The sequence below is a fragment of the Triturus cristatus genome, chromosome 2_1 (assembly GCF_964204655.1).
Source record: "Triturus cristatus chromosome 2_1, aTriCri1.1, whole genome shotgun sequence".
Taxonomy (NCBI): domain Eukaryota; kingdom Metazoa; phylum Chordata; class Amphibia; order Caudata; family Salamandridae; genus Triturus; species Triturus cristatus.
The window spans coordinates 901,375,563-901,398,500 of record NC_140581.1 but is presented as its reverse complement, the minus strand read 5'-3'; the positions used below and the strand labels follow the sequence as shown (position 1 = coordinate 901,398,500).

Sequence of the window (22,938 nt, the reverse complement as noted above, 5' to 3'; positions counted from 1 at the left end):
ATCTGATATCTGTGTTTCATAGTGGGCTTCGAAGGAGACATATTAACCCTCTATGCTACTTTGATTCAAAACTAGGACTAGGCAAAAAACAGACCTCTGCAGCAAATATGTTATCCTCCAGTTATTTTACCATTATTATTATTCCCTGAGATTTAGCTGGCACAGAAAGATCTCTGCAGCAGGCGCCTTCACCCCATGAGATAGTTTAAAATACAGACAATGCAACCAGTTAAGCAGGACAATTTTACTGCCTCATTGTCCCTTTGTTGGCAATTTATTTGTGACAGGGTTGAAAAAAATAAATGTATCAGTTGAGGCCCAGATTTTGAGTCAGGGTTGCGTCAATATTTTGGCACAACCCCAATACAAAATCGAATGTGTTAAATATTGTAATGTACTCAAATATACTCATGATAGACCTGCTAAACATAAGTGAGGTCTTAAGATCTGATGCCACTTCCTGTAATGCCACATGCAATGTCACGCATCATTATGTCACTTTCTGTGATATAATGCGCAGTGATGTCACACCCATTCTGCCTAGCTTGGCGGGTCTCCCCCCTTCTTTTTTTAGGACTTGAGCCACGGGTAGAGATTTTTTGAAGACAATGGCTAATCCTCCTCTGATCTTACTGGACGATGTTTGATCAGTAGTTTACAGCTGGGGTGCGCCTTTGAGTAGTTTTGGTGCTGTATCATCGCTAAGCTATGTTTAGGTAGCTGTGCTTTAGTAATGAGAAACAAGTCAGGTCTCTAGTCTAATATGGCATGGATGTTTTTGTTCATTTAGTTTGTTTTCAGGGGAGATGCTGTTTAGTGGGGAACGGGGTTAACACTGGAGGAGAGGAGAGAGTGAAGCGACGGGTTCACCGGACGCAGCCTGCGGAGTAGTGACTTTACAGCTTTAGGAAGAGTTTGGGAGACGGTTGGAAAGCTAAGTGAGCAGGAATGACAGGAGTTGAAAGGAGAGGAGAAGGAAAGATGGATGCACCATGAGGTAAGTGTGGAATCCCTGTGGGAGGAGGATGATGTAAGCTTCACATGAGGGTGCACTTATGCTGGTGCACAGGTGAGGGCAGGACGGGGCGAGGACTATATTTCAGAAGGAAAAGACGAGTAGGAGGCCAGGGATGAGGAGTAGGCTGGGACAGAAGGCCATTTGTGCCTTTAAGTCAGACAAGGGGTTTAACACAGACCCCTGCAGGGCAAGGGGGGGGGGGCAACCCTCAAGGTAAGGTTTAACACAGACCCCTGCAGGACAAGGAGAGCCCAACCCTCAAGGTCCCCACAACCCTTCAAGGGCTCCCTCCCCCCAACCCAAGGCCAAGGAATATCTCAATGATATGGGGTGCCCCATATCACATTTTGCAGGTGGGGGGGGGGGCACATTTTGCGTCACGCCACTGAGTCAGACTTACATAAAAACATTATAATCAAACTATTTTCCTCTGTGGCTTTTTATCAGAACGGGTCTGCTGTCTCTTCCTAGTTTGAATGTAACCCCTTCTCCTACGAGGTATGACGGGTGTTGCACACATAGGGCCCCATTTTAAAGCCATGTGTGTAAGTCTGGTTGTCATGTGTAAATAATTTACAACTCCAAGAAATCCCCCAAATCACTTGCAGTATTCTCGCACACTCGCGCCTGTCCTCAGACCGACCCGTGAGGAGTGCCGTGAGGAGGGGGAGAGGATGGGCGCTCTTTTGTAATGAGAGACTCGAAGGCGAGGTCTGGGGTCCCCGGGATTCGGCCGCGTGCACCGTCTGAACAGAGGGAGGCGCGCCAAGCAGAGCAGGCCGGGAAAGGAATCCATATTTCATCCTGACAGGAAGGCGTTCCGTTATCAGCGCGGAAGCCCTCGCGAGACGTCTGTGGCTAGAAATCTGATAAATCCCTTATTCAGGGAAAACACGAACTTGCACTCCTTGTCCCTGCACTGGAAACAGCTGACCTGGGCAGAGGGTTCAAAGACAAGTAAAAACGCGCGCACCGATGCCGGGCCTTGTATCGCGACAGTGCCCGTTGTACACATGTCTGTAATTAATGTCTGCAATGTTTTCTTGGCGTTAAATGTTTACAGCGCCATAATTAAATTCCGCTCCTTCTCCCTCAGGCTCCCAGAATATATAATAAATGCACAAGTGTAATAATGGCAGTTGTATAATTAGTTACTTATAATATACCAACTTATACATAAGAAGTATGTGAAAAATACAAGGAAGTATATTCAATGAAAGCTCAGTGTGGGAGTGGGGCAGGGGAAGGGGGTGCGCTGAATTCATGACATCTTTTATTGTGCTTCCTGTAGCCTTCCACAGTACTTGGTGGGTAATCCTGTTTGGTGCAAAATACCAAAACAGCTCAGTTTTCAACCACTCCACTTTCTTTGCTGCCTTCTCTGTTGTCTTCCACACTCTGGTGCTGTTCTTATTATTGTTTAGTGCAGCGCACTGCTTTGCGCAAGGAGGAGAAGGCAGCGCAGAGCCATATTTACTAACGAGAAAAAACACATGTTCTTGGTCCTTGCTCCAGGCAGGAGCAAACACAAGAAAGGGAGGCCAGTGGGAGCTAACCAATCGAAAGATTGCAAAGAGAGTGACAATGGAAAGAACTAATGGTATTCTGTAGGCGGGTTCTGACTGAATTGTAAACAGTACGTCTCGCAGCTCAGCGCATGCTCTGTTTAGGCGAGACGCAAAAATGACCTGCTGCTGCTCTCTACCCCTGTGCTGGCGCACAAAAAGGCTTCCGAATGCTATGCACAGCTTTGCACCCTAGTGCTGAAGTGTGTGTTTGCTCTCTAACAAAGCATTTATACAGGAAACATGCCCTTCAGTACAAAATCTTAGGCGTACACAAATTCTTAAACATTCCACGCACTGTATGTGTGCTGTGCAGCGCAGCACTCAAGCAATGTGAGGAATGCTTGGAGAAATGAACAGATTTCTCCTTCTTAGTCCCTGCTTCAAGGTGGTGTTATTTTTTTAATGCTAATACCAGTCTGGATATCTTAGTAGATAAGGCTTGTGTGAAAAACTATGGAGGCTTGTGCTGATCCGTTCAAGTTACACCCAAGTAACACCCTCTTGACGCAAAATGACGCAAAGTAGCACATTTGCCCTGAAAAAGGGCATCTTTTCAGAGCGAACTAACTTCTGAGCTGGAAAGTAAATACCCTTGCAAGTGTCTGCGCTGCTTTGCATGGCTTTGCGTGACATTGTCCTAGCGCAAACCCATAGTAACCTGGCCCTCTTCATTTTGTCATTAGTTTGTCTCGATTTTGAACTTGAAAAAGGCTATTCTGTTTTTTTTTACTGGAAATAAAATTGCGTTCAAGGTGCCATATTTGTTAATGTTTATGAACACTATCCTCTGGGTTACACAATTAATGTTATTGTTTTCCTCTTATATCACCATGGCACGTAAGAAAAATATGGTTCCATGGAAACCATATATATCAAATAACCCCAATGAGTTCATGAATTTGCAGAAGTTCACCTCGGCATTCCATTTTCTTGAACAGGGCTAGTGATTTGTCCTCCCACTGGATATAAATTCCCCTCTGTAAATTTTCATACCCATATTTTGTTCAATTCATTAGGCATCTATTGTTAACTGAGATATTGCTACTGAAAGCACTAGTAGATAATACATAATGATTGTGTTCTTATTAGCTTTGGAGCAAAAATTTGTAGACATTCTCATCATCTTGTTTTTTTGTCTCCTTTATTTTAGATACATTGCAAACCAGCGGCGATTGGCCAGTATTAATGATAATGACGTTGGATATTACACCTCACTCAAAAACCTGTGAGTACATTTCAAAATGTGAAGTGTGTCTAGCACATTGTATGTAGTGTATGTTTGCTGGCCACTGAAGGAGGGCGGACATGTGCAGGGACATTAGAATGTGTTATTTTGTGTTAAGTCTCGCTGTTCTCTTGCAATGTACAACTCCGTGATAAGTGGACATGTTTGTCTTTTTTTTCAGAACGGTGGTGGACTCAGGTCTAAAGTTTGTATCTCGGGGAGCATTCCAGAAATCTCCCAACCTTCATTACATGTGAGTCAAACGATATCTATCTATCTATCTATCCATCCATCCACCCATCCATCCACCCACCCATCCTTACATACATACACCCACCCATCATCTATCTATCTATCTATCTATCTATCTATCTATCTATCTATCTATCTATCTATCTATCTATCTATCTATCTATCTATCTATCTATCTATCTATCTATCTATCTATCTATCTATCTATCTATCTATCTATCTATCTATCTATCTATCTATCTATCTATCTATCTATCTATCTATCTATCTATCTATCTATCTATCTATCTATCTATCTATCTATCTATCTATCTATCTATCTATCTATCTATCTATCTATCTATCTATCTATCTATCTATCTATCTATCCATCCATCCATCCATCCATCCAACCCACCCTATAGAGGCAATTGTACAGGTACTTCACTAATTTGGCCGAGGAACTTCTGGCTTTGATAGAAAAAGGTCACCTGGCAGCCTTGATATTCCAAGGCCCGTCAGTGCCCTATAGTACAGTGGATCATAATATCTTAATCGAATATCCTGAAGCTTACCTGGGGATTTCAAACAATGCTCTAGAATGGGTTGTGTTCTGCCTTCAAGAAATTCCACAATGCCATTTTCACCCAGTCCCTTGAGATTAACTAATGCACATCCATACCGACAGTACTGAAGGTGTGGGACATTTTTATCGAGCAATACAGACTTCAAATGTATGCAGGCAGTTCATAGATCATAATCAACTTTGAAAACCAGAAACCAATCCGAACAGCCCATTGGTTAATCCGCATTCATAAATGCAGTTTTGGGTGCTGCTTAGTACTACCTGCACATCCATTGCTTAATTTGTAAAAGAATAAGTGCAAGAGCCCAACGTTTTGCTCAGAAGCCTGTGCCTGGCACTACTGAAAGTCATGGTGCCAAATACCAAGACTGTATAATCTCGATTCCACCTCATCCCCTTTTAATGCACTTCCTGTTCCATTTTGTCTCTCCTATATGTTCTTTTCACCCCTCCTTTCTCACTTTGTCACTGGTTTTCTGCTTTCTTTTCCTCCTTTCCTTCTTTTTTGCTTATATCTCTTTTGCTCTGCTCTCTCTTGCTCTGGGTCAAAGTCTGATGAAGGAAAATAAGTACCTGTCACCAAAAAATGAGTGCTGATGGGCCCCACTTGCAACAACCATTTCAAATTAAGCGCTGTCCACATCCTTAGTAAAGTTGTGCCCATGCTCTCATTGCAATGTAATCTAGATTATACAACGATTCTGGGTCATCTAGATTACTGAAATAAAATTTACGTAGGCCTCCAGAAGACATCTAAAAAATGCAGGTGCTCCAAAACTAAACAGTAATACCAGTGCTCTATCGCAAATATAGGAACACATAACACATAAAGACCTAGACGAAATCAGACTTTAGCAGCTAGAGAAAAAAATAAAGCTGAGGAAATTCAAATGCAGACACAATGGGCGCAGAATCATCAGTGTTCGCCCTACAAGGGGCTAACTGAATATTTTCATTATTTAAAACAAAGATAACTAAACCCTTATCTGAAATGTTTTGTTTTTAGGTCTCGCCTAGAAAGCGCTTGCTCTGTCTCTCCGAGACTTGCAGTATTCAGGTTATGGGCATAAAGCTCCACTCACTTTTTGCCCATCTTTTTAATTGGCTCCTGTTACTGTCCTTTGTAAATGGTGACTTTTCATTGGTCAATAGGCTTAGTAGTCCCTCCTTAGTACTGCCTTTTCTCTTGTTGTAACCTCCCATGAGGACTGACGCTGTTACACGTATTGTTACTCTAGATGTTTTAGTTACAGCCTCGGAGCACTATTTTGTTAAATCACTTTTACCTACATGCTGTTGCAGGCAGGACACGCTTTCCCCCAACTTTTTGGCATGCTTCAGCTGCAATAATGGCAGGCTGCGCCTTTCTTTTGTTATTTGCAGCTTGTTGAACTCGGCCACATGCCTTTTTTTCTATTACTTTACTTTTCTTACAGTGGTGGCACCCACGCTATAGCTTTAAACATCTTAAGCTAAAATGTGGGTGGCGCAATTGCTTGAAAAAGTAAATAAATTTTTTAAAAAATGTGTTCCCACACTTTTTTTTCTATTTCTTTACTTTTGAAGCAGTATCGGCACCCGTGCTTTAGCTTAAGATGTTTAAAGCTAAAGCGCGGGTGCCGCCATTGGAACAAAAGTAACTAAAGAGGAAAAAAGCGTGCGTCGCCATTTCTTTTCCATTTGTTTACTTTTGTAACAATAGCAGCACCAGCGCTTTGGCTTTAAACATCTTAAGCTAAAGTGCTGGTGCTGTGATTGATTCAAAAGTAAAGAAATAGGAAAAAATGCATCCCTGTGACTTTTTTTTCTATTTCTTTACTTTTAAAGCAATCGCGGCACCCACGCTTTAGCTTAAGATGTTTAAAGCTAAAGCACGGGTGCCGCCATTGTAACAAAAGTGAATAAATAGAAAAAAAATGCCACCATGTGACTTTTTTTTCAATGTCTTTACTTTACTTACGATCGCGGCTCCCGCGCTTTAGCTTTATACATCTTAAGCTAAAGCGCGGGTGTCACAATTGCTTAAAAAATAAATAAATAGAAAAAAACATTTGCAGTGCAATAGCTCTTACATTACTGAAAGTTTGAGTTATTGGCGTTGCATTATTATTAGCAACGCCAATAGCTCAAACTTTCAGTAATGCAAGACCTATTACATTGCAAATGCTTGTTGTTATATTTACTTTGCAATGTATTTGGGAAAGAGTGAAGGCTAGACTTCTCCCAATCCTAAGAATTTTTGGAAAAGCAAAGTCCTACATCCTGTAACAGTTACCTGGAAGAGGTACAGACCAGCAAAAAGTGTATCACCTTATCATCCATGGTATAACTGTGAATCAATTTATTTTGGAGTTTGGCATTGTGCAGAGAAAAGAGACACACAGAGCAAATCTGGTGGTTCTGTTCCTGAATGGTAGGTGTGGCAGTTCCATCTGCTTTTATTGACTCTCGGAATCCATTTACAACACACACCTTCCTCTTTACAATGAGCCATTTTACATATTTGGTGAAGAATGGGGCATACTCTGATGCGACACAATACTTCTTTTTGTGTCTACTGATAGCACCATTCCCACTTTTCTTGTACCTGTTGCTCTTATGTTCTCAAACTCTGGCAGGACACAGATAGCTGTGCATCAATTGCACTGTGTGTTATGGATGCCCAGATATGCCACGATTTGTCTCCATATTTACAGGACTGGCATTATACCAGAGGTAGGCACGTTCATGCCAAAGAGGCCCATATTATGACATGCACACGCACACATGCATCCACGCGCACACAAACACACACATGCATGTAGGTAGAATTAGTTTGTGTAGTTTCTGCTCAGGTTGACAGCCTTAATTGCTCCTCCACATCCTTCCTTCTTAATGGTGAGTATGTTTTCATCAGTAGACATTATAAAACAAAAATTAAAAAGCATGGCTACTGCTTTCGTCATCAATTCCTATTCTTATCCTTTTGGTATCCTTTTACTCATTCAACAGTTCCTCTGCCTATCGCTTGTTACTGTATGGATTACTTGGACTTCTCTAATTACACCACTTTTTGGTGTACAGGCACACGGAATCCCACTGCCCTTGTAGCAAGGCTGGTTTGTCCTTATTATAATTTTAATTAGTGGGTGTATCTCTCACATACCCTCACTCATCACATCGCCAGGTACTGTTTACCATAACACAATAACCACACATCATGCACAGCAGGAAAACACTTCCCATATAGGCTCAAAATAAAAACAACCGCCTCCTAACAACACACCCTACAAGGTGTAGCATGCTATTAGTGATGGTATGAGCTTCAGCACCCCGCATAAGGTAGTAAGTGTTATACAAATGCTACAAGACAGTACTACAAGAGAGCAGAGACTCTTCTAATTGGCAGACTTGAATGGCAAAGTCCATATGACTGCACCAACTGAGAGTGACTGCCACCAAGATATTTCTGGTCAAAGTTAGGGGTGTGTAAAGTAACTAGTGGGCAAGGTTCAATATACTACACATTCTGATGCAACAGAAATGGAAGGAACACGATCACTGAAGGAAAGCAGGACTATTGAGCCATCGGATTTCACTGTCTATTCATTATTGTGTAAAAAAAAAACAGTTTCAAACTCGTCAAACCACTGAAATTTGTCAGTTAAGCAATTGTACAACTGTTAGAAATTAGATCTCTGGTTGGCTAAGGCTTGCGCCAAAGCCAGGCAGAGACCACCACTCTGGTCAGGGCAAGGGAGTTACACGCCAAGATAACCCCTGCTCACCTCCTTGGTAGCTTGGCACGAGCAGTCAGGCTTATCCCGGAGGCAATGTGTAAAGCGTTTGCGCCACACACAGCAGCAACACATTAGGCGCACCACAAAAGGAACTCCACACAAGGGTATATATAAAAATAGCCTTTGTATTATAATAAACACATTATATCATAATCACATAATGTACACTGTGCCAACTGGCACTAGGCAGTATTTACAGGGGACTATTACACAGGACAGGGCCACACGGACCACTGTCAGAATCATCACTTAGTAGGAATAGTCCAAGTAAGATTTATCATAAACGTAAAACACAATCAGGAATTGTAGCACAAATAGCAAATGTAGAGCACAACCAGTAACTACTGGTAAATTTAGGAACTTAGTATGAGATCCTGCAACGTAAAACAGAGGATGCATAAATCACCTTGCGCATGAAACTACATTAGGCCCAAACCTCATTAGCATCACATCACATATTATAGGCATTACAGTAGGCATCACAAGCATAAACACCTTAGGACATAATGGGCATAAAAACAGTGTGCCCCAATCAGGGGCACAACGCACTGAACCAGGCCCCAGGCCAACTGGCCTCTCACAGGGGCTCAAATGCCCAATGTCCAGAATGTCCGGGCTGGCTGTGCATGCAGCAGAGTAAAAGCGCGCAAAAGATCAAGCCTAAATGTGGCAGCTGCCCACTACTTGCTGGGCAGCTGTAGAAATGATCACGGGCACCAGCTTGCCCCCTGATCCCCTCTCTGGGACTCTAAATGAAAATGCCCCAGAGGAAAAGAATGGGGCTGGCACCACCGTGCCAACTTAACCCTACTGGTGCTTTTAGAACAATGGGGCAAAATGTTGCAGTTGCCCTCTGTCGGACGGGGCAGCTGGGGAAATGAGCCCTGGCAACTCTGTGCCCTGACTCCTCCTTGATATTGCCCCAAGTCCCACTCCGGGACTTCCAAATATCAACTTGCCCTCATGGTGCACTTCACTGTGCAGCGAACGGACTGCGAGGAGAATAGCTGGCGTCACGAAGTGGCTGGGGAGCCTCTCCTTCCCGGGGCTCGTCTCTTAAGAAAAATGCCCCCAACAATAAAGGGGGTGCTGGCCCTCCACGTTGTGGCGGTAAACACTGGACCCCGGCTGCGCTCTCAGAGCCTCCTTCGGCACCACCAAGGCTGCCCAGTTCAGTCCCCACTCACCGGGATATTGCAGGTTCCTTGAGTCTCCTCTCTATGGGGTCCTCTGCAGCTGCACGTGGGACGACCTGCTCCCTGCTGGTCGCGCTTCAGTAGTTTTCCCTAAGTTTGCCCGCCTCAGGTCACCACATCTCTGCCGAAACCTTGCGTGCCGCTTCTGGCCCTGCAGCCACACGTGGTGCTCTCACCATGGTCACGGGAGCCCTGTCTCCATACAGGCTGCTCTGCTTCCTTCCGGCTAGCACAACGCAGGTCTCTCTTCACCCGGGCCCCCTCCTGGGACCCAGGACTCAGACGTGGAGCCTGCCGAGCTCCAGACCTTCACTGCAGCACCTCCCAGTGTGGGGTGGGCTCCCGCCTGGGTCTTTGAACGCGGCGCTTCCTGCCGCACTGCCCTTCTGCTTCCGTCCGCGAGGCCCCACCCACAACCAGGCGGGCCGCGGATCGCGGGCGCTTCTCCGTTTGGGCTGCAATGAGGGGTAGGCTCCCTCTCAAAATTCAAAATATAGAGCGGGGTGGGCACCCGCGTTTAAATTAAAGTAAAGCGGGGTGGGCACCCGTAATTTTGAATATATATAAAAAAAATAAGCGGGGTGGGCACCCGCGATTGTAGAAACACGCGGGGTGGGCACCCGCAATCAAGGCATTATGGGGAAATCCGTATCCTGGGGATTCCCTCGAAGACGATCGCAGCCCAGCGCTGCCAGGGCAATGCACAGAAGCCCCTCCTCGCAATAAAGGGGCAAATTAAGACACGGCGCTCCCTGGCGCTAGGGGAAAATGACCACCAAAGCGCTCCCAGGCTCCTGAAGTCACAGTCCAGGCGTTTTAGTCCCAAAGTCCAGGGAAGAGTCCTTTAGGAGGAAGGGGGCAGGCGCTGGGCCCAGGCAGGCCAGCTTACAGGGCCCTCCAGCAGGGAGGCAGTCCCTAGTGGCGGCTCCTCCTGGAGCCCAGCAGCAGCAGGCCCCCCTCAAGTTAGAACAGCACACCAGAGAACTGAACAATTTCATGGGGTCACAGCCCCTCTATTTATATTCCCTTTTCCTTTGTGACACAGCACAGGGCCTGGGGATACCAGTCAGAACTGGTTTAGGGGAGCTAAGGAGCACTTTGTTTTGCTCAGCTCCTTTGTCAGGTGGGGGCTAGGTGCTCAGACGCACCACAGGGGGCGGAGCCAGCATTGTGGAGGGAAGGCACAGCCCTATTCAGGTCCCAGGTGCAACTCCTCCCTCCCATCTGCATGCAGATCTCTCTATTCACCACTGGGCTGACTCACCCTGGCTCCTGGAATTCCCCACACCATCCAGCACATGTCAATCACAAGCCAGACATGCACTCCACATCAGGCAGGCAGGCAAAATAGCACACAGAAATGCCAACTTCTAGAAGTGGTATTTCTCCTATAGTTATAATAAATCTGCGCACACCATTGCGCAGCATTTATTCTCACGATCTCACACATACCAGACTTGACCACACAGCTCCTCTCATACCAGGAATTACCATTACCACACACTGAGAGGGGAATCCCCAATGCATTCCTATGGGAGGGCAGGCCAGTCTCACTAAATGTAACACAGAGCGCACGTACTTTACACTGGGACACAGTGCTAAAGTGCCTAGAGGCCTAAAACCACTAACACTACATAGGGAAAAAGGCTAGGATAAATGCAAAAAGTATAGGGGTGAACCTGCCAAAAGGGCCAGGTCCAACAACAACACACGCCATAATTCGTGCCTGATGGCTCTCAAGTGTTGTAAAATGCTTTTGCAATTTGTGAAAGGAACATCAAAGGGCATGTTTCTGGAGGCATATCTCTTCCCTCATACAGAGGTTACTAAAAGAAGTCTTTATGCACTATCCTAGTGGTTGGAATTTTCTGTCGACACACATATTCACTAAGTAAGAGGCACCATGATTCATGGTATGCCCACATGGGCCGCACTGGATATATATACTGCAAAAGCTTTAGATGGCACCATTGTGTTGCATACCCACTTGGGCTAGATGTCCTAATTTTACCACCACTTGATGGACAAAACTGAATTTGGTTTGATTGTAACCAACAGCACTCTCTCTAATTATCTAATAATTTGAAAAGGACAGATTGTATTTGGTGTTACAATGATGTTAAATACTGACGGATGAAATGGAATTGACCATGAGCGATATGAATCTGTAAGAATAATCAGTACTGTCATAATTTATGTTTAGTATAGAAAATTAGAATAATAGTATAGAATAATGTATGTGTAAGCAGATAGATCGATGGCAATACATACTAATTCATGAATAAAAATACATTTAGATGTGACAAATACTAGTTTGAGATGGCCAGAATTTATACTTGAATGTTGCAATAATTATTAAGAGTGGATGGATGTCAAGGTCATCTGATGCAGAGGAAAACCTTTTATAAGTGCATGTTAAGATATGCCAGCCTACATGAACAATGCTGCAAGCACAATCGCACACAACTTTTGGTTTGTGGGTGCCGGTCCTTGCTGCATGATTTGCAGTTGAACACTGAATAATTTTGCTGAATACAGACAAAGTATACATGCGTATTTCTGTGGTGGTCTGGCTGCATTGATGACAGGTTGTTGTGGACACTCCAGTCGACAACAGTCCTCTGCACGACACTCAGCTCTACTGTTCTAGATGCCACTACACTGTACAACACACTGTTCTACTCTACGATACTCTACTCCACGATACGACACACCACACCACTCGACTTTTTAACACTGTACTCCACTGTAAGCTATGTCACTCCACTCTGTTACACTCTACAGTACTCCACTGTACGACACTAGACTCTACGACACTCTCCTTCACTGTATTGCACTACACTCCATTTTACAACACTCCAATGATTAACACTTCACACTGTGATTTGAAACACATTTTTATTAAAAAGTAAAAACCTTTAACATACAATTAACAAAACTAAGGTCAAGTATAATTTATAATTAGAAATACTTTATGTATGTATTTTTTCTATACAATTCAATTCAAATGAACTTTATTCGGTTATTAAAAAATAACCATAAAAGCACAATTAAAATATTACACCAAAATTCCACAAATTTTTACAGTAAATGGATAAAAAATCAATAGATGCAGATAAAAAACTTAGTTAAGACATCACAATTGACTTACGATATCTAAAAACATTTTTTAAAAACACGGTTACAGAGGCAATAACATAAACGTTGTCCAAATACTGCAAAGCCAAAAATGCTGGTCGACATTGTCTCAGACCCAGTTTTTTTAAAACAGGAATAATCCATGTTTTCCTAGGCTTTGAATAAAATGTGCAAAAAAACATAATGTGAATAGATGACTGGGCTGATATATCATCACATGGACAATTACAGAGTATTCTAGACCAATCATTTACCTCTGGGAAACTCAAAGATCGATGCAAAATGTCTAGTCTAAATCGTGTCAACAGAAACCTGTCATAATCCCTAGTAGTTAACAGAATATATGGTTGGGCATTTATCGAAGTCAAGGTAAGATGGTGTGCTACCACGGAAGTCTTGGCCATCTCGCTTGAAAATCTGACTTCATTCATGTATAGCAAGCAAATATTTTTAAGATCCTTCCTTGATACCCTACACATAGTCGGTGGGTCATTATAATATTCAGCATGGCCTATTTGAATCAAGAAAGATTTGACGTATTTCAACCATCTTATATGTTTTGTCCCATCAATACCCAATACATCCTTTAAAACTTGGCGATTAAAAGCAGATTCTTCGGTCATCCAAACCCTATGCCACAAGAGAACAGGCTGTATCTTAATCACATCCCCGATATACGGCAGACCCAATTCAGTGTGACAAATAAAAGTTGACGTACTCTCTGGTACTGCTAAAAGATACCTGAGGAAGATGTTTTCTGCCAATTGTAAAGAATTAACATTGGCGTATCCCCAGATACCAGCCCCATAAGTGGCAATCGCCACACATGAAGCTCTATAGATTCGTAGCAGTTCACCCGGAGAGCGTCTACCCAATTTCCTACTGAAATTGGTTAGGGCCATCAGTGATTTGCTGAACAACAACCGTCTTTCTTTAATGGCCCTGCTCCAAGAACCTGAGTGATCAAATAAAATCCCCAAGTATGAGAAGGTTTCCGTACACTCTATGGCCCTAGTATTAATATAGACAGAATTTTTCTTTTTGATAGTCCCAATCCCACATTTCATAGAAAATGTTTTTGAGCAATTAATTGTGAGGCCCAGATTGGTCATGAAATCTGTAAAAGAGGTTACTACCCTTTGAAGAGCAACGGGAGTGCGTGCCATCAGGACCGCATCGTCAGCATAAAGGAGTGCAGGGATAGGTCGTGTGGCTACCATCGGTAGGTCCCTGCACTCCTTTACTAAGACACCTTCTAGATTATTTATATATAAAGAAAATAGGAATGGGGCAAGGACACAGCCTTGCCGTACTCCTCTAGAAACCCTAAAGTGCTTAGTGCAATCTCCCCCTTGTCCAAAACGAACCCTTGCCTTCGCTCCCGAGTATAGCTGCCTTAAAAATAAAATAATGTGATTATCCACCCCCAGCCCCTCTAAAATCTGCCAAAGCTTTTCATGAACTACACAATCGAATGCTGAGGTTAAATCAACAAAAGTCAAGTACAGCTTTTCCTTTTTAGCTTTGATGTATTTGTCTAAAAGAATATGTAGATTTAGACCCTGGTCGATTGTTCCTAGACCCTTACGGAAGCCGTATTGCAGGTCGCTTAGAATAGAATGATCTTCAGCCCACGCATGTAATCTGTCCAAGACCACACGTCCAATGATTTTAACGGTAGAATCCAATAGTGAAATTGGACGATAGCAGGCCGGATTCGATCTGTCACCCTTTTTAAAAATAGGGACTATGGTAGATTCATACCAGGATGATAAAAACCCACAAGAACAACATGCATTAAAAAGTAATGTTAAAAGTGGTCCCCATAAATCCATATTATTCTTAAAAAGGTCGACCGGGATACCATCCGGCCCCGGCGCCTTACCCCCTAGACTGGCCGATATAGCCAGTTTAACCTCACACAAGGTAAAATTCAATCCACAGTCCTGAAAAATAGGTGTAGACTCCACAGCAGCCTCATGTAACATATTTCCCTGGGCATCCAATGTTTGATTAGTATAAAGCTTGGAGTAATGAGAAATCCACTCTATCTCGGAAATAGCTATCTCGATAGTGGCTTTAGGTTTGTCTGCCAGAAAGGGCGCATTAACTGCCTTCCAGAAGGCAGAGGAATCCCGATCAATGGAGGCCTCATGCAAAGCATTCCAAGCTTCTTCTCTTAAAAGATTCCTCCTGACAGCCAGTGTCTTCTTGTAATTTCTTCTGGCTTCCCTAATGAGATCCTGATCCTTCACGATCGCCTTTAGTGTATATTTGAGGTGCGTGTAAGCCTTGGTGCAAGCCTTATCAAACCAGCCTTCTTGATGGTTCACCCTTTTTTTAGGGTTAATCCAAAGAATGTCTTTTATTTGCGATGTAATAGTCAAGAAGTTGTCTATAATTACTAGTTGGGAGGAGTTTTCATTGAGGCAAGCTTGGAACATACAGTAGCACCTCTTCACTAACTTAATAATAAAATCCTCCGGGTCAACTTTTGCCCATTTCAATGCAAAACCATTTTGCCTACTCAGGGTAATATTCGTCAAGGGATGTATGTCTCTACCTTTAGTGTTAAGGTCTTTATAAGGTGCCATAATGTCGATATTTATTGGGAAGTGGTCACTTAAGGCAATATCGTGGGTAGTAAAACTCACAACACGGGAAGAGTGCCTGCTAGATATCAAAATATAATCTATTGTTGAAAAGGCACCTCGTCCATTAAAAGTAGGATTAAAAGGGACCTCGGTTATACAAAGATTGTTAGCAAACCCCATATCACAGGAGAATACTATGTTATTCAAGAGGTCTCCATGTGTTATATGGGAAAAGTGCGGAGGACTAGTATCTATACCATATGATAACCCACAGGTGCCCTTATCAGCATTTGGACATAAAGAGCAATTAAAGTCCCCCCCCCATATAACAAAAGCGTCTTTAGTTGTCTGTGTTTGTGAGTTGGTTAAGTCTTTATATAGGGATCTAAAAACTTCCTCCCGCAGTGCCATGGATACATTATTATAAAAGTTCACTATTGTCACAGATGATGTCTGACTTATATCCAGACTGACAATTTGGTAGTAGTTATTGGTAGTGACTAATGAGGCTTTCCTGATGTTAAGGTGGTTGCTAATATAGGTACATAGCCCCCCTTTAGCTCTACCATGGGTAGATCCAATTGCAGGGGTATGGAATGTTTTAAAACCACACAAATGAATTGGCTCTTCTGCCCATGTTTCTTGTAAGCCTAGTATCTCGAATTTGCTTACAAAATCCACCCAGACTTTATTTCCCACTTTTGATTTCATGCCAGCCACATTCCAAAATACTAACTTCCAATTATTATTTTTACCTGAACTATCACTATTCCCCTCAATACCCTCAACAAACATTGGTACGTTAGCATTATGAGGCATGGGGGTGTGCTCCAAAACGGCTGCCTTCTCTGTATAGGTATCTTCCACTACTTCTATATCTGCTTGTGGTTCCTTGGGTAATTGTACTGTTTTAATAACTTCAGAGCTCATCATCAATTGGCCCTTGGTGCAGCAATCCCTCACTCCCCCAGTAATTGTGCTTTGGGTCAAGACCCCCAAACCCAGTCAGTCAACACTCTCGAGATTATTAAGACTATCAAATCGGTTTTGAATTGGAATGTTAAACTGGCTCATGTAATGCGGGGTGGGATTCGCCGGGATAAATCTAGTGTTGTTCCTTAATGGCGGTTGATAAAAGTATCCTAAGGGGACGGCACTAATGTGTGAGTCACTCAAACAGTTAACACCAAGCCTGTTCAAAATCAGTCTCACTAATATTGGTGATCTAAAATTCAATATGATACAATCTCCTGGAGATTTTTTAGGCCCTCTCCCTAACCATCCCACTCTCCTTACCATCTTAAACTCCTCAAATAGCTTCTCTGTCAGTCCTGTCCTAGTGCCAAGCCACTGTAGGGATTTATTTCTCAAGGTCTCCCAGGATTCTTCCAGCTCGTGGGTCAATGTAGGAACATTAATTAACACCACTACATATGGTGTGGCTGCTGGTGGTAAATCAAGGAATGCAGCCTGTTGGTTCCCATGGGACGTAACCACGCAGTTAGCATTAGCCAAAGATGGAGTAAAACTTGTCTTGGGCGCAATAGGTATTATAGGTATTGTGGCAGCTGGATGTACCTCAGGCTCGACACAACGAGGTTGTTTAGTTCTCAGAGAAGATATATTACCAGGGGCATTATATCCAGCTGCCGCAGAGCCGGCATAGCTTGACCTGACACCAGTACTAGGATTCTCGTCATTCGCACTAGGGCCAGGCAATGTCATTCTATCGGGTGGTAAAGGAAATAAAGTGTTCAGACATTTGGCTAATTTGGCCTCCATTGAGTCTAATCTGGATGTCAGGTTATTTAAACCTGCCCTAATAAACGTGTCCAATGCATCCAGTTTGGCATTTAAATTTCCTACCTCGCACTGGGTGCGCATATTAGCGCTAATGACAGTCTTTTCCCAGTTTTCTGCCTTGGTAACTGTGGTACATTTTCCCCTTTTGGAATATCTTTTGTGGGTTGTAGATGAGAGCTTTTCGGGTAGGGGGCCTGGGAACTCAATGGTACTCTGACAAGAGTCCGGGTTCCTGGCACGCTTGTTTGGCGGTTGCTGTAATTGCTGCGATACATCGTGTTCCTGCTCACTACCCGACAAGTGGTCAGCAGTAATCACTATGCAGCCATTTCCACCCACAACACTAGACTGGAGTTTGTTATTATCGTGACCAGTTTTTGCTACAGGACAGATCTCCCCCCCCGGCTTTAAAGCCTCCTCAACTGTAGTGATCTGGCGTTCAATGGCGCCTACCGCTCCGGTAAGGTATGTGAGTAAGGTTTGGCGAGAATGCTCGCCAGCATTAGTAGGTTTCTTATTAGATGTACTCGCTATTTTCCTTTTCCCCATGGTTGAACCGACACAAACAGATCGTTACTATATCGAGTAAAGTACCATTAAGCAGCAGCACATATACAAGAACAGGATATTTAGACGGTTTACGCCAGAGTCCAGAGCCAAAATACAAGTAAGAAACCCCAACACAAGCCCCCTTACTAGTAAAACATATGTGCCAGAGATGTGGCCCAGCCCGGCCTCTGTCGGTCTATGACGGGCGTAGATGGGCCCGTCTTGGCCCGGTCTTCGCCCGGGCACGCCCCGCGCGCGTTCCCGCGCTGCGGGACCGCTGTTCAGCTTTTGTCCGTCCTCCAGGGACCAGGGCTAAAGTGCGGCAGTGCTTGACGGCTCCAGGGGCAGGCAGAAAGTGTCCAAACTCGATTTTGCGGTCTCCCGCGCTGCGGGACCGCTGTTTAGCTTTTGTCCGTCCTCCAGGGACCAGGGCTAAAGTGCGGCAGTGCTTGACGGCTCCAGGGGCAGGCAGAAAGTGTCCAAACTCGATTTTGCGGTCTCCCGCGCTGCGGGACCGCTGTTTAGCTTTTGTCCGTCCTCCAGGGACCAGGGCTAAAGTGCGGCAGTGCTTGACGGCTCCAGGGGCAGGCAGAAAGTGTCCAAACTCGATTTTGCGGTCTCCCGCGCTGCGGGACCGCTGTTCAGCTTTTGTCCGTCCTCCAGGGACCAGGGCTAAAGTGCGGCAGTGCTTGACGGCTCCAGGGGCAGGCAGAAAGTGTCCAAACTCGATTTTGCGGTCTCCCGCGCTGCGGGACCGCTGTTCAGCTTTTGTCCGTCCTCCAGGGACCAGGGCTAAAGTGCGGCAGTGCTTGACGGCTCCAGGGGCAGGCAGAAAGTGTCCAAACTCGATTTTGCGGTCTCCCGCGCTGCGGGACCGCTGTTTAGCTTTTGTCCGTCCTCCAGGGACCAGGGCTAAAGTGCGGCAGTGCTTGACGGCTCCAGGGGCAGGCAGAAAGTGTCCAAACTCGATTTTGCGGTCTCCCGCACTGCGGGACCGCTGTTCAGCTTTTGTCCGTCCTCCAGGGACCAGGGCTAAAGTGCGGCAGTGCTTGACGGCTCCAGGGGCAGGCAGAAAGTGTCCAAACTCGATTTTGCGGTCTCCATACAAACCCAACTTAAAATATACAAACATTAAAAATTGTGAAGTTATAATTATAACTTTAGTTTGTAATATATGAAATTCCTTCAAAATACTATGAGTCACGCACCTCCGAACACAGGCTTGTCACGTCACTCACTACATCACTTTAACATATGCTTTTTCCATGCACTTGTTATACTCTTGCATACTACATCACTCATAGCATGTGAAATCATACCATTCATAACAACTCTTATAGCTTCTCAAATGGCAGCATTTGTCACAACACAGAGGGTGAAAGAGTGGTGAGTTATAGTTAGTGCTGTCTGGTTATGAGCTGAAGAGAGTGTGTAACGAGGTGTGCTACTTATAATAATTTGAAGGGGGTGGCTAAGTTGTAAATTAAAGTTATAACTGGAACTTAAGAATTTTAAAAGTTTGTGTAGTGTAAACTTGGTTTGTATAGGGAAAAAAGTGTTCCTACCTGTAACTAAGCTTTAACCTTTGTTTTTTTCATTAAATTTGAAATTTCTTTTGTTTTACATTTTTAAAAAAAGTGTTTTAAATCATAGAGTCCAGAGTTGGGAGTGGAGGGTTGTTATGTGGAGTGTCCTACAGTACAGTGCAGGAGATTGTTGTAAGGTCTATTGTCATAAAGTGGGGTATTGTAGATTGGAATAGAGTCAGGTGGAGTAGAGTATCGTCCAGTGTAGTAAAGTGTTATATAGTGTAGTGGCATGGTGTCCTATATAGTGACTTGTACAGTGGACTGGCGTGTTGAACAGTAGAGTAGGGTGTTGTTGACTGTCATAGAATAGAGTAGAGTGTTTTAGAGTGGAGTAGAGTGAAGTGGATTGCCGTAAAGGGGTGTATCGTCAAGTGATGTGTCGTAGAGTACAGTGGAGGAGAGTGTCATGGAGTGCTGTGTCATATAGTGGAGTGGCGTCTCGTAGAGAGAAGTTTAGTGGCATGTCATTGAGTGTCATACAGTCTAGTACAGAGGCATAGTGTGGAGTGGAGTGTCATAGAGTATAGTACAGTGTTATAGAGTGGAGTTGCATACAGTGGAGTAGAGTGTCAGACAGTGGAGCGGCGAGGAGCGGTGTATGGTACATTGGCTTACAGTGGGATAAAGTGTAGTAGAGTGTAGTATAGTGGAGTGGAGTACATTGATTGGGATACTGTAAAGTGGAGTAAACTGTTGGAGTGGAGTGGTGTGTCATAGACTATAGTGGCATGGGGTGTAGTAGAGTGTATGGTGTAGCATACTGTCAAGTAAAGTGTGATAAATTGTAGGACCGTGTTGTATAGTAGAGTGTTGTGGTGTGTCGTATAGTATTAGGAAGTGATGTAGACTACAGCAGAGTAGAGTGGCATACCGTCTAGTTGAGGTTTGTAGAGTGGGGTGGTGTACAGTACAGCATAGTGTTGTAGAGTGTGTTTGAGTGGATTGGCATACAGTGTTATAGAGTACAATGGCATAGAGTGGAGTAGAGTGGTGTACAGTGGCATACAGTATAGCACAAAGTTGTACAGGGGAGTGTAGAGTATAGACAGGAATATACAGTGTCATAGAGTGTTGTAGTGTGGAGTTGCATAGAGGACACTAGTGTGTTAAACAGTGGAGCTGCATAGAGTGTATTGTTGTATAGTAGCATAGAGTGAGGTAAAGTATTGTGCAGTGGAGTCGAGTAGAGTGGCGAAACGTAGTGTGGAGTAAAGTACAATAGAGTATATTGGTGTGTAATAGAGTAGAGTGGCATGGAGTGGAGTGGTGTAGCAACGGTAGTAAACTGTTATAAATTGGAGTTGGGGTTCGTACAGTAGAGTGGAGCACTGTGTTGTATAGAAAAGTGTCAAGTAGTGGAAGAAAGTTATGTACAATGGAGTTTACGGACATAAAGTGGAGTTTAGAATTGGACCTTGGCGTGTACTGTGATATAGTGGAGTAGAATGTTGTAGAGTGCCATAAAGTGTGGTAGACTTTTATAGAGGGGAGTGATTTAGAGTGGAGGAGAAAGTCATACAGTGGAGTGGCATACATTGTAGTGGTGTAGAGTGGATTTCTGCAAGTAGAGGAGTATACTCTACTTATATATGGAATAGTGTACAGTGTGGAGTGTGGTAGACTGGAATGGCGTACAGTGGAGTGGGGTGGAATTTAATGGCATGCAGTAGAGTGGCGTACATGGGAGTGGCGTCCAATGGAATTGCATAGAATGAAGTGTCATAGAGTGGAGTGCCATACACTGGAGTGGTGTAGAGTGGAGTAGTGTACAGTATAGTATTGTAGAGGGGAGTGGAATACTGTGTAATAGTGTAGAGTGGAGAGTGGAGTACAGTGGAATGGTATAAAGTGGAATAGCGTATAGTGCAGTAACTCCCAGTGGAGCGACGTATAGTGGAGTGATGTAGCCTGGAGTGGAGTAGAGTGGAGTAACATAGAATGAAGTGATGTAGCGTGGAATAGCATATAGTGGAGTGGATTACAGATGTATGTGAAATTTAGCACCAATGTAGATTATGGTGTGCAGAGTAACTCAAAACAGTGAATTGAGCTTACTGATATCACTAAGTTTAAAGGCTTTAGAACTTAAAAAATACTTGCCAAACTTACCTGCGGCACCCAGAAGCATCATCTGTGTACCAAAATGTATAATTCTGCCAAATGTTATGTAAATACTTTCAACCATTTTCATGCTATATCAAATACAATAGTGTATGGAAAATGCACTGATGGAGAAACCCATTTTAGGACCCCTCCTTTTAACGTTTATTGGTTTGTTACTTCTGTTTGAAATCCCTTAAAAAAACAGAAGATAAGAGGTGTTTGGCAAAACAGGAAGTTTGTTTAATGAAACATTATGACAGGGAGAACAGTTACAGGGACAAGGTCTGAAGACTGTTGGTCTGTGTCCTTCTTTTATACGAAACATGATGGTTTATAAAAGTTTACGGCGTACCATATATGGTAAGGAATGTTGGTTGTTGCCTTGGGAGTGGACACAATGCGGCCAGTGGATAATGTGTCCAGATGTCCGGCATGGGGAACGCATGATCACTTCGTGTGCTAGGTCCTAATTCGCTATGTTCCTAACTCACGTGGCATCTGGCTTTTTTTATGGTGTTTTTAGCAGCATGCGTACTCCCTCTGGCCATGTGTGCTTTATTGGGGAATCTCCCTTGACCATTGTAATGTCGCTGTGCCTATCTGTGGGATTGATTTAGAGGTTCCTGCCAGAGTGTTTGCCTGCCAGCTATGCACCCTCCCATCTGTGACCTATCAATCAACAATCCTGGGCTTAGGTCTCAGGGCCTGCTTGACTGCATATTTACAAGTCGAGGTTGGTCTGGAGTTCAAAACGGGCGATTCTGTTAATAAGGACGAGATTTCATTTTTATCGATGCATGTATCTATTTCCATGTTGCCAACATCTTGATGGGGCGACTTTTTCACCCCAAACCCATGGCACATGGAATATGAGAAACTTTGGAAAATGCATTTCCTTGCATGCGGATTTGAACCAATTTCAAATGAATGAATGATTGGATGACCGTTGGAGAAAAAGTAGTTAAATGGAGATCAAATTGAATCAGAAAATAAGTAGAGGCAGTATTGACTGTGCCATGGGTTTGGGGCGAAAAAGTCGCCCCATCAAGATGTTGGCTAGTCGAAAACGTGCAGTTTGGGCTAGGCACGTCCCCAGTGTGCACGCAACGTTGAAGCAGGATGTTTAAACATGAATAAATTAATCACATGAGACGGAGTGCAACCCATATGTCATGATGTCTATTTCCATATTAACATTCCCCCCTCTAGCTGATTCTTCAACTACACTACCTAATTCATGCATTTTGACAGTTACTTTATTTGGGGCCGGTTGTTTCTTATGCTCAGTTTTGACAACTACCTTCCTAATTACCGGCATTTTTCCCAGTTTGAGGACTGCATTTTTACAGCATGTGATCTCCAATTGTATAACCCCACATACCAATAGCAACATAATAATAGCTGGTAGAAGTGATTTACATTATTCAGATATCTATTGGGGAGCCAGGACAACCAATTCGAAAACCACTCCGGCCCAGGGGCACCTCCCTCATCTTGCATGTCTCTTTGTAGATTGTGCAGTGCTTGAATGGCATGAGTCAGTGTACCATTGTCCATGT

The 22,938-nt window shown here is 43.8% G+C and overlaps 1 protein-coding gene across 10 annotated transcripts in view; it reads left to right on the top strand.

The window, feature by feature from the left end:
• Window positions 1-22,938, top strand: part of NTRK2 (neurotrophic receptor tyrosine kinase 2) — a 539,717-nt gene that overhangs the window by 22,451 nt on the left and 494,328 nt on the right. For all 10 annotated transcript variants that reach the window (XR_014970375.1, XM_085633114.1, XM_085633106.1 and 7 more), the window contains exons 3-4: window positions 3,737-3,811; window positions 3,993-4,064. Coding sequence is in view for 9 of the 10 variants with exons in the window: in XM_085633114.1 (XP_085489240.1) it covers window positions 3,737-3,811; window positions 3,993-4,064 (147 nt within the window). In the remaining variant the exon portion in view is untranslated. The remainder of the gene's footprint in view (window positions 1-3,736; window positions 3,812-3,992; window positions 4,065-22,938) is intronic.